The sequence below is a fragment of the Rhincodon typus genome, chromosome 1 (genome assembly GCF_021869965.1).
Source record: "Rhincodon typus isolate 14 chromosome 1, sRhiTyp1.1, whole genome shotgun sequence".
In the NCBI taxonomy this organism is placed as follows: Eukaryota; Metazoa; Chordata; class Chondrichthyes; order Orectolobiformes; family Rhincodontidae; genus Rhincodon; species Rhincodon typus.
Window position 1 is genome coordinate 126,867,055 of NC_063332.1, and position 13,027 is coordinate 126,880,081.

Sequence of the window (13,027 nt, forward strand, 5' to 3'; positions counted from 1 at the left end):
CCCCCCCACCGCATCCCAAAACCAGTCCAACTCGTCCCTGCCTCCCTAACCTGTTCTTCCTCCCACCTATCCCCTCCTCCCACCTCAAGCCGCACCTCCATCTCCTACCGACCAACCTCATCCCGCCCCCTTGACCTGTCCGTCCTCCCTGGACTGACCTATCCCCTTCCTAACTCCCTACCTACACTCACCTTTCCTGGCCCCATCCCCGCCTCTTCGACCTGTTTGTTTCCTCTCCACCTATCCTCTCCTCTATCCCTCTTCTATCCGCCTCCCACTCTCTCCCTATTTATTTCAAAACCCCCTTCCCCTCCCCCTTTTCTGATGAAGGGTCTAGGCCCGAAACGTCAGCCTCTCTGCTCCTATGATGCTGCTTGGCCTGCTGTGTTCATCCAGCCCTGCACCTTGTTGTCTCTAAAAATATTAAGAGGTTGTTTGTAACAGTGGTGTTCTCTGAAGTGGGTGCCAGGAAGGTTTATGTTCTTATGGAGGAGGTGGGAGAGCAGTGAAAAGTTTTTTAGTACGGCACATGTCTAAGCAGGCCTGTAACTTTCTGACAGCTGTTGCCTTTGTCATTTACTGCCGTAAAGAAATTATAGCGTGGGCTTCACTTTAGCCAGGACGTGGTCTTGACATGCAACTTAAACATCCTTTGGGCTGGTGTAAAATGACTGAAATGAAAGGCAATAGAGGCAGCAGGGATCTCAGAAGATTATGTCAACCCTATCAGTGATTCCATTAGTGAAGGAAACGGTTTCAACATGTAAACAATCCTAACGTCAGTGACATTATGGGCATCCATCAACGAGGCTGAAACAAATTAGATCCAGATCTTACCTAGTACCTCTTGGCTCCTATTGTCCCAGGATCTCCAATAAAGACTTATGGGTTGCTGAAGCATTTTTTAAAAAGAGAACCAGTTTTTCATAATTGAGATCAAAGATTTAACTTTACCTGCACATTCCATTCCTGCATAAAATTCAGATTTGTAAATCTCTGAACAGTTTCCAAATATATCGAGCTCAGCCCAACGTAGGATGCTTACTGTGTCCCCTAGAAATACAAGAACACAAGTGAGTGACACAGCACACATGAATGTAACTCCAGCTATTTAACACTGTCATTTGTGCAGCAAAATTGATTAAATTAATCCCTGGAATCTTACCCATGAGTAATCCCAGTTAAAATGAGTTTAGTAGAATTTTGAAGACTCATCTAATCAATTTTATTCATTTTCCATACAATTCAGATTCTTACAGATGCATTTAAAATTGTTAGGATTTCCCTAAAGAGAACTTTCCCACAATCTTCCAAATGGAAATCATCAAATCAACAATAGTTAGTTACAATCCAATATTGGACGAAACCTAGCAAATACTTGTTTGATCTGTTTCATGTTGGAATCTTTTCGCGAGGTCACCAGTGAAGACTGAACTGGACCATTGTAACCCTGGCATTTTTGAACTTGAGCTGAGATTCTGACTTTTCTCCTCTTCAACTTCAAACTTTTATTTGATTCAACTTCCATAACTTTGTCCATCTCCACACTACATCAACTCATAGGATACTAAGACCCGCATCTGTGCCTGTGTTACCTCTAGATTTAACTATTTCAATGCTATCCTGGCAAATTTCCATTCTGTACCATTCATATATTTGAGCTCATCCAAAAACTGAGTTTAGGAGCTGAGACGTCACATTACAGCTGTGCAAGACATTGGTAAGGCCACATTTGGAGTATCGCGTACAATTCTGGTCACCCTGCTATAAGAAGAATGTTATTTAGCTAAAAAGGGTGCAAAAAGATTTACACACCGAGACTGGAATGTTTAAGTTGTAAGAAGAGGCTGGATAGACTGGGACTTTTATCCCTGGAGCATAGGAGGTTGAGGGATGACCTTATAGAGGTTTATAAAATTGTGAAGTGCATAGTTAAGGTGAATAGCCAAGATATTTTTTCCCCAGGCTAGGGGTGTCCAAAACTAGAGGACACAGTTTTTAAGGTCAGAGTGGAAACATCTAAAAGGACCTGAGGGGCAACTTTTTCACACAGAGGATGGTGCGTATATGGAATGAGCTGCCAGAGGAAGTGGTAGAGGCTGCTACAATCACAACATTAAAAGATATGTGCACAGGCACATGGACAGGAAAGAGATATGGGCCAAACACAGGCAAATGGGAACAGTTCAGTTTAGGAAACCTGGTTGGTGTGGACGAGTTTCCATGTTAGATGACTCTTACAATTCTACAACTTGGAATTTCTACAACATAACTCACATCAAGTCCAGTTAACCCATCACTCCAGTGATTGCGAACCTACATTGGTCTTGTTCTTAGAATGCTTCAATTTTAAAATTCTTATGTTTATTTTCAAATCCTTCTTTGGCCCTGTCCCTATCTATCTCCATAAGCTTCTTATGTCCTATAACACTCCAAAGATCTCTGCATTCCTAAAATTCACTTCATCATTGGCAGGCATGACTTCATTGCCCAGACCCTAAATTCTGCAATTCTCTTCTTAAACCTGCCTCATTATTTTTCTCTCTTTTCAGAAGTTCCTTGAAACCTTACACTTTTACCAAATATTGAGTCACCTGGCCTGATATCTCTTTACGTGTCAAAATTGTTTGTTAATTGTTCCCATGAAACACCTAGAAATACTTTACAAAGTTAAATCTGTAGTATCAGTGCAAAAGATTGTGTTCTACACATGAGAGAGACAGAGGTTGCCATGATTTAGTTATTTCTAAAATTCCGATTTCTGAATACATTTTTAAAATCTGCTTCTCTTGTACTTAGGAGGACATTATTGGTGACTTGTAAAAGGGAATATTTAAGCCCTCCTACTAATCTGTTTACACTGGATTCTTAGGATGTTCACTTGATGCTCACTGTTTCCCCAGTATTTATTGAGAAAATAATCCCCAGGAGCAAGTGGGACTAGAGAAATGTGGGAAAGTGGGGTTCAGATAAATAGTCAGGCTTGGTGTCTGTACACTTGCATATATATGTGTGTATACAGCAGATATGTGTGCTGATTAACATGTGTCTGTGTACTTATATGTAGGTGTTTCCATACTGCTATGTTTAGAGAGTGCATGCTGGATGGCTCAAAATAAAGGCATAGAAATGATAAAAGGACCCAGTGGGAAGAGGGACAAAGAATACATAATTAACAAAAATCCTGAACCCACCTCTGACATAATATTTTTCTTTTAAGCTTTGGGCTTTTAAATATAATGGACAATAGTTTCTCAAGGCTGGCAAAATGGCCTGAAAAGCTTCAATTTTTCGCACTTGTTTGTGGATTGAGCAGCATCAAAACTTTCACCTGCAATGAGGAGCATTGGAGCTGCACGTAACAACCCACAGCTCTCAGGACACTCAGAGTCTCATTGATGCACATTTTGAGACACGATAGAGGATAATTTCTGCTAGGGTTTGAAAAGAAGGCAACATTTTCCCAAAGTACATAAGGGAAAACAGAAGAATTGGGAGAAAATAAATTTCTCAACTAGAACTTCAAAAATATGAGTGAGTTACTTTTTGTCAGAACTGGAACTTTAGATCCAAGTTTAAAGCCATTGCACTGTTATAATGTTAACTTTAAAAGCAAAATCTTAGGATAGAATACTCTTATCACACAACTTTGTAATGGTGAGTTTACCTAGTGCGTAACCCCAACCAGATATTACACAAGTCTTCTTGGGTCTGAATAGATACTCAGACCATGGGACACAGACAGGTAGGACGTCGTGACTCAGTGGAATGCATTCCTTTTCTGAAAACACGTGCACCACTTTTATCAAGGCAATATCATTTTGGTACGTTTTAGGTACGTAGTCATGATGGATAATGATTTTCTCAACTGGTAAAATTTCTTCATTATCTGCAACATCTCTTTTATTGTACTTTGCAATCCTCACCACATAGTCAGACATGTGGTAAAGCCTGGAATAAAGACAAAAGAAATGAATAAAAATAATTTCTGCAATGTATTTCAATTATTTTTCAGATGTTGTAGCAGAGATCATGAAAATGTAAGTGGTATTTGTGGCGTAGCTTACTTTTCATTGACAAACTACATGGAAAATTATATGGGGAGAAGTCTGTTCATTTAGTGAGATTTATGTTGATGTCCTGAGACAGACAGAGCCCCTAGTTTCTACCTGTTCTGCCCTTTTGCCATTCTTCAATGATATCAATGAAGCTGTGTGAGTCAGGCAGGTAGCGTCGTGTGGCAATGTCTGCCCCTGGGGAATTGGCATAGGCCTGCTTAGCGCCTCTAGGACTGGTGCAAAACAAACATATTTTACCCTATAGTTCCATAAAAGGCAGATTCAATTAGTGACAACCACATTGCACTTATAACAATGACTTTTTCATTTTCTCATGCAACTAACAAACCAATTAACTAGTATTGATGCTGGTAAACTATGGCTTACATGACTGTTTGGAGAAAATTGAAGTCACACAAACTAGAAGTAGAACAACTAGTAATTTTCTTTGTGTGGAATGATAATGTATGGGGCTTGGAATATTTCCAAAACGAAGTGTGGAATTTACTATTGACAAATCGGGGTCTTGCCTGCTAGCTGGAAAAACCAGGCACCTCTGTTGGTGAAGGCCTTCCAGAATTTGGCCAGCAGTGGGTCTTCCCAGGGATTTCACATCCTGACAGCTCTCGATTGCCGTTCAACACTAGTGGGAAAAGTGGCAGGTATTGGTATTGTCACCACCAGAGGTTTGGGACCACAGCAGGACCGAGACCACAATTGATTGCAGATGGAGATTGGAGGAAGGGTATCACTAACTAGATCTTTGGGAGATTGAGAAGGAAGCACAAGGCAGTGCCTGTGAATGGGCCCTATGCTAGGTTTCCGGTTCTGACACAAGACCCCCAACACCGCCCTCTACACTGGAGCACCTAGTTTGCTGTTTAGGCTTGCTGAAATGCAGCTCCCCTGCTGGCCACTGGTTGGACACAAGCCGTGACGAGACGAGGCCCTTAATAACACACTTAAGGACTTCAATTAGCATCTAAAGTTATCCATGAGTCTTCCCAAGGGGTGGGCTAGCAGTTGCCCTCCCAAACCTTGTAGCCTGATTAAATGATCCCACCCATCTCCCACAGTTCAAACCTGCTCCTGACAAGGGTGTCAATAAATTCCACCCAGCATTTCTGTGGCTAAATTACTATTGCTGAATTCTTAATGCCTTATGTTTCGAAGTAAATCTTTTATGTCAAAAAACATGGAATAAGTACTGGTTCTCAGATATTAAGGAACTGACTTTTCATTTTGAAGTAATTGTTGATTTGTGCAGGCGGGAGGTATTGTGGGTAAACTCACTACAAGTTACGTTTAATTCGGCTACTTATTCAGAAATCTCACAGGCAATCAAGTACCAAAACAATGATTTGAACTTTATTGCATGTAGCAACCAAAATAAGACCCCTGAAGTAAGTAAATAAAATCTCAAAACCCAACGTGGCTATTACTGGATTAATGATGGAATCTAGCTAGGATTCCACCAACAGTGTCTGTCTCTGTGTGTCCAGGGTTCAATCCTTGTGCAGTGTTGTTCTTCGCTGTTCTGCAGCTGAATTGTTCTGGTGTTGGATTCTTATACAGTTTTCTCTCTTTCAAATTTATGGTGTGATATTATTAATGATTCAATAGATTCTTTTATCTCCAACATTGATTACGTTCCTGGAGACCTCAAGTCTGCAGCTTGCCTTCTTATCAGAAGCAGCTCACCTATTCCTTGTTACACTCAGGTTAGCTGTCTGTTAAAAACACAGATTTTCATTTACTTCAGAACCTTTGTTCTGCACGCAGATTTAATAGCCCATTTGTCATGAGGCAGCAGGTTATCAAGCAGTTTCTTTATCTCAGGAAACAGATTAATTGTGTTATTTCTTCCCAGAGATGGTTAATTCACATGTTGCTTTTAATCCCTTTATAACAGTTCCTCCTTGTCCTTTTCATCTTGAGAAACAGTTTATTCCAGAAAGAGGTATTGCTGATTCTTTCAATCCATTAAAGTTGTAAAGTATATATTATCACAGAGAGAGTAGAAAATCTGAGATTGTGGAAATTAGAGCAGAGGACAGCTTGGTGTACTGTGTACCAGGTTTGCACTAAAGAAGTATATTACCCTAATAATTGGAACTCATATTCATTTCCCAAGCAGAAAATACAGTATTGATCAGTTCTTGTGGAGGTAGGATCCCACCTTCACGTTGGGAATATCCTCCATCATACTGTGCTAAATAGGACAGACTTTGAACAAATCTCGCAACTCAATACTGGGCATCCATGAGGCGCTGTAGGCCATCAACAGCAGCAGAATTGTACTCCAGCACAATCTGTAACCTCATGGCCCAGCATATTCCCCACTCAACCATTACCATCAAGCCAGGGATCAACCTTGGTTCAATGAAGAGTGCAGGAGGGCATGCCAGGAGCAGCACAAGGCACACCTGAAGATGAGGTATCAACCTGGTGAAGCCACCAAACAGGACTACTTGCATGCCAAACAGCATAAGCAGCAAGTGATAGGCAGAGCTAAGTGATCCCACAACCAATGGATCAGATCTGAGCTCTGCAGTCCTGCCACATCCAGTCGTGAATGATGGTGGACGATTAAACAAGTCACTGGACGAGGAGGCTCCACAAATATCCCCATCCTCAATGAAGGGAGAGCCCAGCACATCAGTGCTAAAGATAAAGCTGAAGCATTTGCAGCAATCTTCAGCCAGAAGTGCCGAGTGCTTGATCCTTCCAGCATTATAAATACCAGTCTTCAGTCAACTCGATTCACTCCGCACGATATCAAGAAATGACTGGAAGCACCAGGTACTACAAAGGCTATGGGCACTGACAACATTCTGGCAATAGTACTGAAGACTTGTGATCCAGAACTTGCTGTTCCCCTATCCAAGCTGTTCCAGTACAGTTTCCAACAATGTAGAAAGATGCCCAGGTATGTCTTGTAAACAAAAAGCAGGACAAATCCAACCAGGCCAATTACTGCCCCATCCGACTACTCTCAATCATCAGTAAGGTGATGGAAGGTATCATCGACAGTGCTATCAAGCAGAACCTGCTCAGCAATAACTTATTCAGTTTGGGTTCTGCCAAACATCCTGACCTCATTACAGCCTGAGTTCAAACGTGAATAAAAGAGCTGAATTCCGGAGGTGAGGTGAGGGTGACGGTCCTTGACATCAAGGCCACATTCAACCAACTGTGGCATTGGGGACCCCAGGGAAAACTGAAATCAATGGGTATCAGTGGGAAAACACAACACTGATTGGAATCATACCTGGCACAAGGAAAGATGATTATGGTTGTCATTGTTACAGTTCAGTCATCTCAGCTCCAGGACATTTCTACAAGAGTTTCTCAGGGTCGTGTCCTAGGCCCAACCATCTTCAGCTGCTTCATCAACAACTTTCTCTCTGTCATAAAGTCAGAAGTGGGGATGTTCACTGATGATTGCACAATGTCCAATTGTGATTTCCCTAATACTGAAACAGTTCATGTTCAAATGCAATAATTCTGCTCAATATCCAGGTTTGGACTGACAGGGAGCAAGTAATATTTGAGCCACACAAATGCCATACAATGACCATCTTCAATAAGGGACAATCAAACCACTACCCCTTGTCATTCAATGGTGTTACTATCACTGAATTCCCCACTATCAATATCCTTAGCATTACTGTTGACCAGGAACTCAACTGGACTCACCACATAAACACAATGGCTACAAGAGCAGGTCAGAGGTTTGGAATACTGTGACAAATAACTCAACTCCCGACTTCCCAATGCCTGACCACCATCTGAAAGGCACAAGTCAGGAGTGTGATGGAATACTTACCTGATGGGTGCATCTCCAACAACACTCAAGAGTCTGACACCATCCAGGACAAAGCAGCATTCTTGATTGGAATCACATCTACAAATATCCACTCCATCCACCACCGACATTTAATAGCAGCAGTGTGTACTGTCTACAATACGTACTGCGGAAATTCACCAAAGAGCCTTAGACAGCACCTTCCAAACCCATGACCATTTTCATCTGGATGGACAAGGGCAGTAGACACATGGGAACACAACCACCTGCAAGATCCCCTCCACCCACTCACGATCCTAACTTGGAAATATATTGCCAGTCCTTCACTGTCACTGGGTCAAAATCCTGGAATTCCATTACTAAGGGCATTGTGGGTCAACCTACAGCACATAGACTACAGCAATTAAAGAAGGCAGCTCACCATCACCTTCTCAAGGAACAAGCAATAAATGCTGGCCAGCTAGTGATGTTGATGTCCCATGCATGAAAAAAATGTCATTTTGTGCAATTTTGTGGAACTATGTCCATGCCCAAAGATGTTTGAAATATATTTGATTCCATTCGGTCAGATGTTACATGTGTCCTTAGTCGATATGTAAAATATTTTTGGGCCTGTTGCATGTGCACCTATTTTAGGAACATTTCTTGGACTGTCCTTAAACAGTTTGAGAATAAAAGGAAGTAAATAAACTGGAATGATGTGAGGATCAAAGATCATTGGATATTAAAGTGGACTGAAGTCCACCAGAATGGCAGAAGGTTAGAGTATTAGCTCATTGTATCCAGGTGTTCTGCAGAATGGGCAGAACCCTCCCAATGCACTCTCACCACACACACAGAGGGATTTTTTTTTAACCGAAGTCGAGAACAATGAGGGAAAATTTCGAGAGGTTTTTAAAACTGTGAAGAGTTTTAACACTGCAAGTGATGACATCTGGTTGGGGAATCAGAGAATTGTTGATATAATTTCAGAACTATCACCAAGAGAATGAGGCAAAACATTTTGGACAATATTTTGTTTCTATACAAAGCGTTAGAACAATCAGAGGGCAATCAAGGACAGGAGCCGTTGAACAATTTAAGGGCAAATTGGATAAAAAATTGAAGCAAAGTGAGACATAAGATTATTGGATGAGTGTGGGCAGTGAAATAAGTTTCAGATTACTCTAATAAGAACACAGAATAAGTGATGGTTTCCTTTGGATTAGAAATGGCATAGAGAATCTGCTGTGTAGATTCAGAGGCCATTAAAGAAAGAGGGACAACTAAGTACAGCTGTTAAGAAGGCTGAAACACAGCTCAGTTTTGTAACCAGTGCAAAAGCAAAGATGCAATGTTGAGTTTGGATTGCATGTTAATCAGAGATTTCACCCAATGAAAAGAAATGCATCTAAAGAACATTGAAAAAGTGCTGAGAAAGAGCATAAATCTTAGATCATACTGAAGACCTTCAATTATCTGTTGTGTATTTTATGAAGAGATAGTGATTGCCAGCAAATACCTTAAACAATGTGCAGCTGTCAAAATCCAGCAACCACCAATGAAGACTCCACCACAGTTCAACTTTGTGCCATCATAAACTGCTATTTGCCAAGGAAATTGACCCTTTAGAAAGAAAAGAAAGTGTAATTACCTCACAATAATAACAGTACATTTAGAGAAAGTACAATATAAAACATACCCATTATTCAAACTCACCTGTTTCAAAGAAAAGACAATATCTACAAAATAAATAATTTTCAAACAAAATTAGACATTTCAGGTGTGAATCTCCATGCAAATTTCCCAATCTTCCAGTTATTGTTAATTACTTTTGGAGCTCTGTAAATCATACACTTGAGTGACAATGGAATATGTGGAAAAACCTGGTAGAAATTCTTTTCAGTTGGTAGTGAAGACTCAGAAAGTGATCACGTCATTTTTTCTAATGATGTGGAGATGCTGGTGTCAGCACAGGGGACAATGTAAGAAGTCACATGACACCAGGTTTATTTGAAATCACAAGCTTTTTGAGCACTGTTCCTTCATCAGGTGAAGTGGGGGGAAGAAGAATGATGTTGCCTTCATTGCAAAGCAGGTTGTTTCTAGCTGGACCCTGAAGGCTGCTGTATTTTTACAACTTGCTGCTGGGAACAGTGCATTGCACCCTCCAATGTCCCACTAGTATGGTTGCTGTGAGGAAGAAGACTGTGTCTGGCATACACTGCTATGCTTCGAGATGGCTGTATCAGGCAGATAGCTGGCCACCAGGTAGCAAAATTCCACTAGGCCCTGCATTCATATCCTTTCTGGACTAATAGAGCAATCAGATCCTGATATCCCTGAACTACAGAAAGATATATGAGTCTAGAGGCCCTTGTCCTGAGCTACAGCTGTGTTTCCGTAGAGGTGGAGGTCGTGTTTGGTTATTATCTAGGGTGATCATCTAGGGTGTGTAATGAAAGCAACTTCCCTGATGTTTTAGCAGGGAACTTGAGAATTACGTCTGTCGGAAGAGGTTTGGCATCTGAGCTCAGAAGCTGTACATAATTGTGACCTTTTTCAAACTATCTCTTTTAGGTGAGCATAGATAAGTTCTGGGTCTCCCTTCTCAAAGATTATAAACAGCCTTCTTCTTATTCTCCACCATGAGTGGCTATAATTGTGCAGTAGTTATTGTCACTGATCTAGTAATACAGAGAGCTTGTGCACAAATTATGCTTTTGAGGTAGTCAATCGTCAGAAAATCATTTGTTGATGAAAATCAGTCAGGGTAGGATACCTGCTAAACCAGCCTCTATCTGAGAAAGCTCAGCAGGTCTGGCAGCATCTGTGAAGAAAAATCACCGGACCTGATACATAAACTCTAATTTTTCTTCACAGATGCTGCCAGACCTGTTGAGCTTTTCCAGCAACTTCTGTTTTTGTTCCTGATTTATAGCATCTGCAGTTCCTTTGGCCTGTATCTGACTCCAGTCCTACACCAATGTAAATGCTGTTGCCTCTTTATGGCTCTTTGAGGTATCCATATTAATTCAATGCAGGCCATAAATGACTAGACTAAATTCCTTGCCAGCAATGCCCACTCGCTTCCCAAGAATGAATTTTGAAAAAGCTCAGAAAGGGGATTATCCTGACCTATTCAGATTCCTTTGTCTCCCTCATGCTCAGTGAAACACCTCCTGCCTAACACAATCTAGTCCGTCCTTTTACAGGAAAGTATCCAAAATAGTCTTCGAGTGAGGAAACTTGAAGCTGGGATTGTGTTTAAGGGCACTTGTGTGGAACAGGTCACTGAGAACTCCTGGGTGAACCTGAGTCCAACTTATTGCATTCATCTCTTTCTTTTTCCTTTTGACCTTATTACCATAATTCATAAGCAGGCAGTTGGGTTTTGTGCTTCCAGCCACTGCCCCTTGCACTGATGGATTTGCAGGGAAGGGAAGTATGTAATGGAACCTACGAGGGAGCAAGCTATCCTAGATCTAGTCCTGTGTAATGAGACAGGAATAATTAATGATCTCACAGTTAGGGATCCTCTCAGAAGGAGCGATCACAGTATGGTCAAATTTAAAATACAGATGGAGCGTGAGAAGGTTAAATCCAGTACCTATGTCCTGTGCTGAAACAAAGGAGACTATGAAGGAATGAGGGAGGAGTTAGCTAAGGTAGAATGGGAGCAAAAACTTTACGGTGGGTCAATTGAGGAACAGTGGAGGACTTTCAAAACGATTTTTCACTGTGCTCAGCAGAAGTATATTCCAGTGATAAGGAAGAACTGTAGGAAAAGAGAGAGCCAGCCATGGATGTCTAAGGAAATAAAGGAAAGTATCAGATTAAAAAATACACATACAAAAAAGAGTAGTGGGAAACTAGTAGACTGGGAAATCTTTAAAGGCCAACAGAAAGCCACAAAAAAAAGTTATAAAGAAAAGTAAGATAGATTATGAGAGTAAACTAGCTCAGAATATAAAAACAGACAGCAAAAGTTTCTATAAATATGTAAATCGTAAAAGAGTGGCGAAGGTAAACATTGGTCCTTTAGAGGATGAGAAGGCCAATTTAATAACTGGGAATGAGGAAATAGCTGAGACATTAAACAGTTATTTTATGTCAGTCTTCACAGTGGAAGACACAAATAACATGCCGAAAACTAAGGTTATAGCAGGTGAGGATCTAGAAACTATCATTATCACTAAGGAGGCAGTGCTGGGCAAGCTAATGGGGCTAAAGGTAGACAAGTTTCTTGGCCCTGATGAAATGCATCCCAGGGTACTAAAAGAGGTGATGGGGGAAATAGCAAATGCACTAATAATTATTTACCAAAATTCACTGGACTCTGGGGTGGTTCCCGCAGATTGGAAAACAGCCAAAGTGACGCCACTGTTTTATAAAGGAAGTAGACAAAAAGCAGGTAACTGTAGGCCAGTTAGCTTAACTTCGGTAGTGGGGAAAATGCTTGAATCTATCATTAAGGAAGAAATAGCAAGACATCTGGATATAAATTGTCCCATTGGGAACACCCAGCATGGGTTCATGAAGGGTAGGTCATGTTTAACTAATTTGGTGGAATTCTTTGAGGATATTACTTGCATGGTGGACAATGGGGAACCTGTGGATGTGGTGTATCTGGATTTCCAGAAGACATTTGACAAGGTGCCACACCAAAGGCTGCTACATAAGATAAAGTTGCACGGTATTACAGGTAATGTATTGGCATGAATAGAGGATTGGTTGACCAGTAGAAAGCAAACAGTAGGGTTAAATGGGTGTTTTTCTGGTTGGCAGTCAGTGGCTAGTGGTGTGCCTCAGGGATCAGTGTTGGGACCGCAATTGTTTACAATTTACATAGATGATTTGGAGTTGGGGACTAAATGTGGTGTGTCAAAATTTTCAGATGACACTAAGGTGAGTGGTAGAGCAAAGCGTGCAGAAGACACTGAAAGTCTGCAGAGGGATATAGATAGTCTAAGTGAGTGGGCAAAGGTCTGGCAGATGGAGTACAATGTTGATAAGTGTGAGGTCATCCATTTTGGTAGGAATAACAGCAAAATGGACTATGTTTTAAATGGTAAAAAGTTGCAGCACGCTGCTGTGCAGAGGGACTTGGGTGTCCTTGTGCATGAATCGCTAAAAGTAGGATTGCAGGTGCAGCAGGTAATTAAAAAGGCAAATGGAATTT

The 13,027-nt window shown here is 41.1% G+C and overlaps 1 protein-coding gene across 1 annotated transcript in view; it reads right to left on the bottom strand.

Moving 5' to 3' along the window:
- LOC125484692 (complement factor I-like) overlaps positions 1-9,470 on the bottom strand; it is an 18,142-nt gene extending 8,672 nt beyond the window's left edge. The window contains exons 1-3 of the mRNA XM_048604444.1: positions 9,368-9,470; positions 3,668-3,951; positions 955-1,053 (exon numbers count right to left, since the gene is read on the bottom strand). Of these exons, the coding sequence (XP_048460401.1) occupies positions 955-1,053; positions 3,668-3,941 (373 nt within the window). The 5' untranslated portion in view covers positions 3,942-3,951; positions 9,368-9,470. The remainder of the gene's footprint in view (positions 1-954; positions 1,054-3,667; positions 3,952-9,367) is intronic.
- Between the last annotated feature and the right edge of the window lie 3,557 nt (positions 9,471-13,027).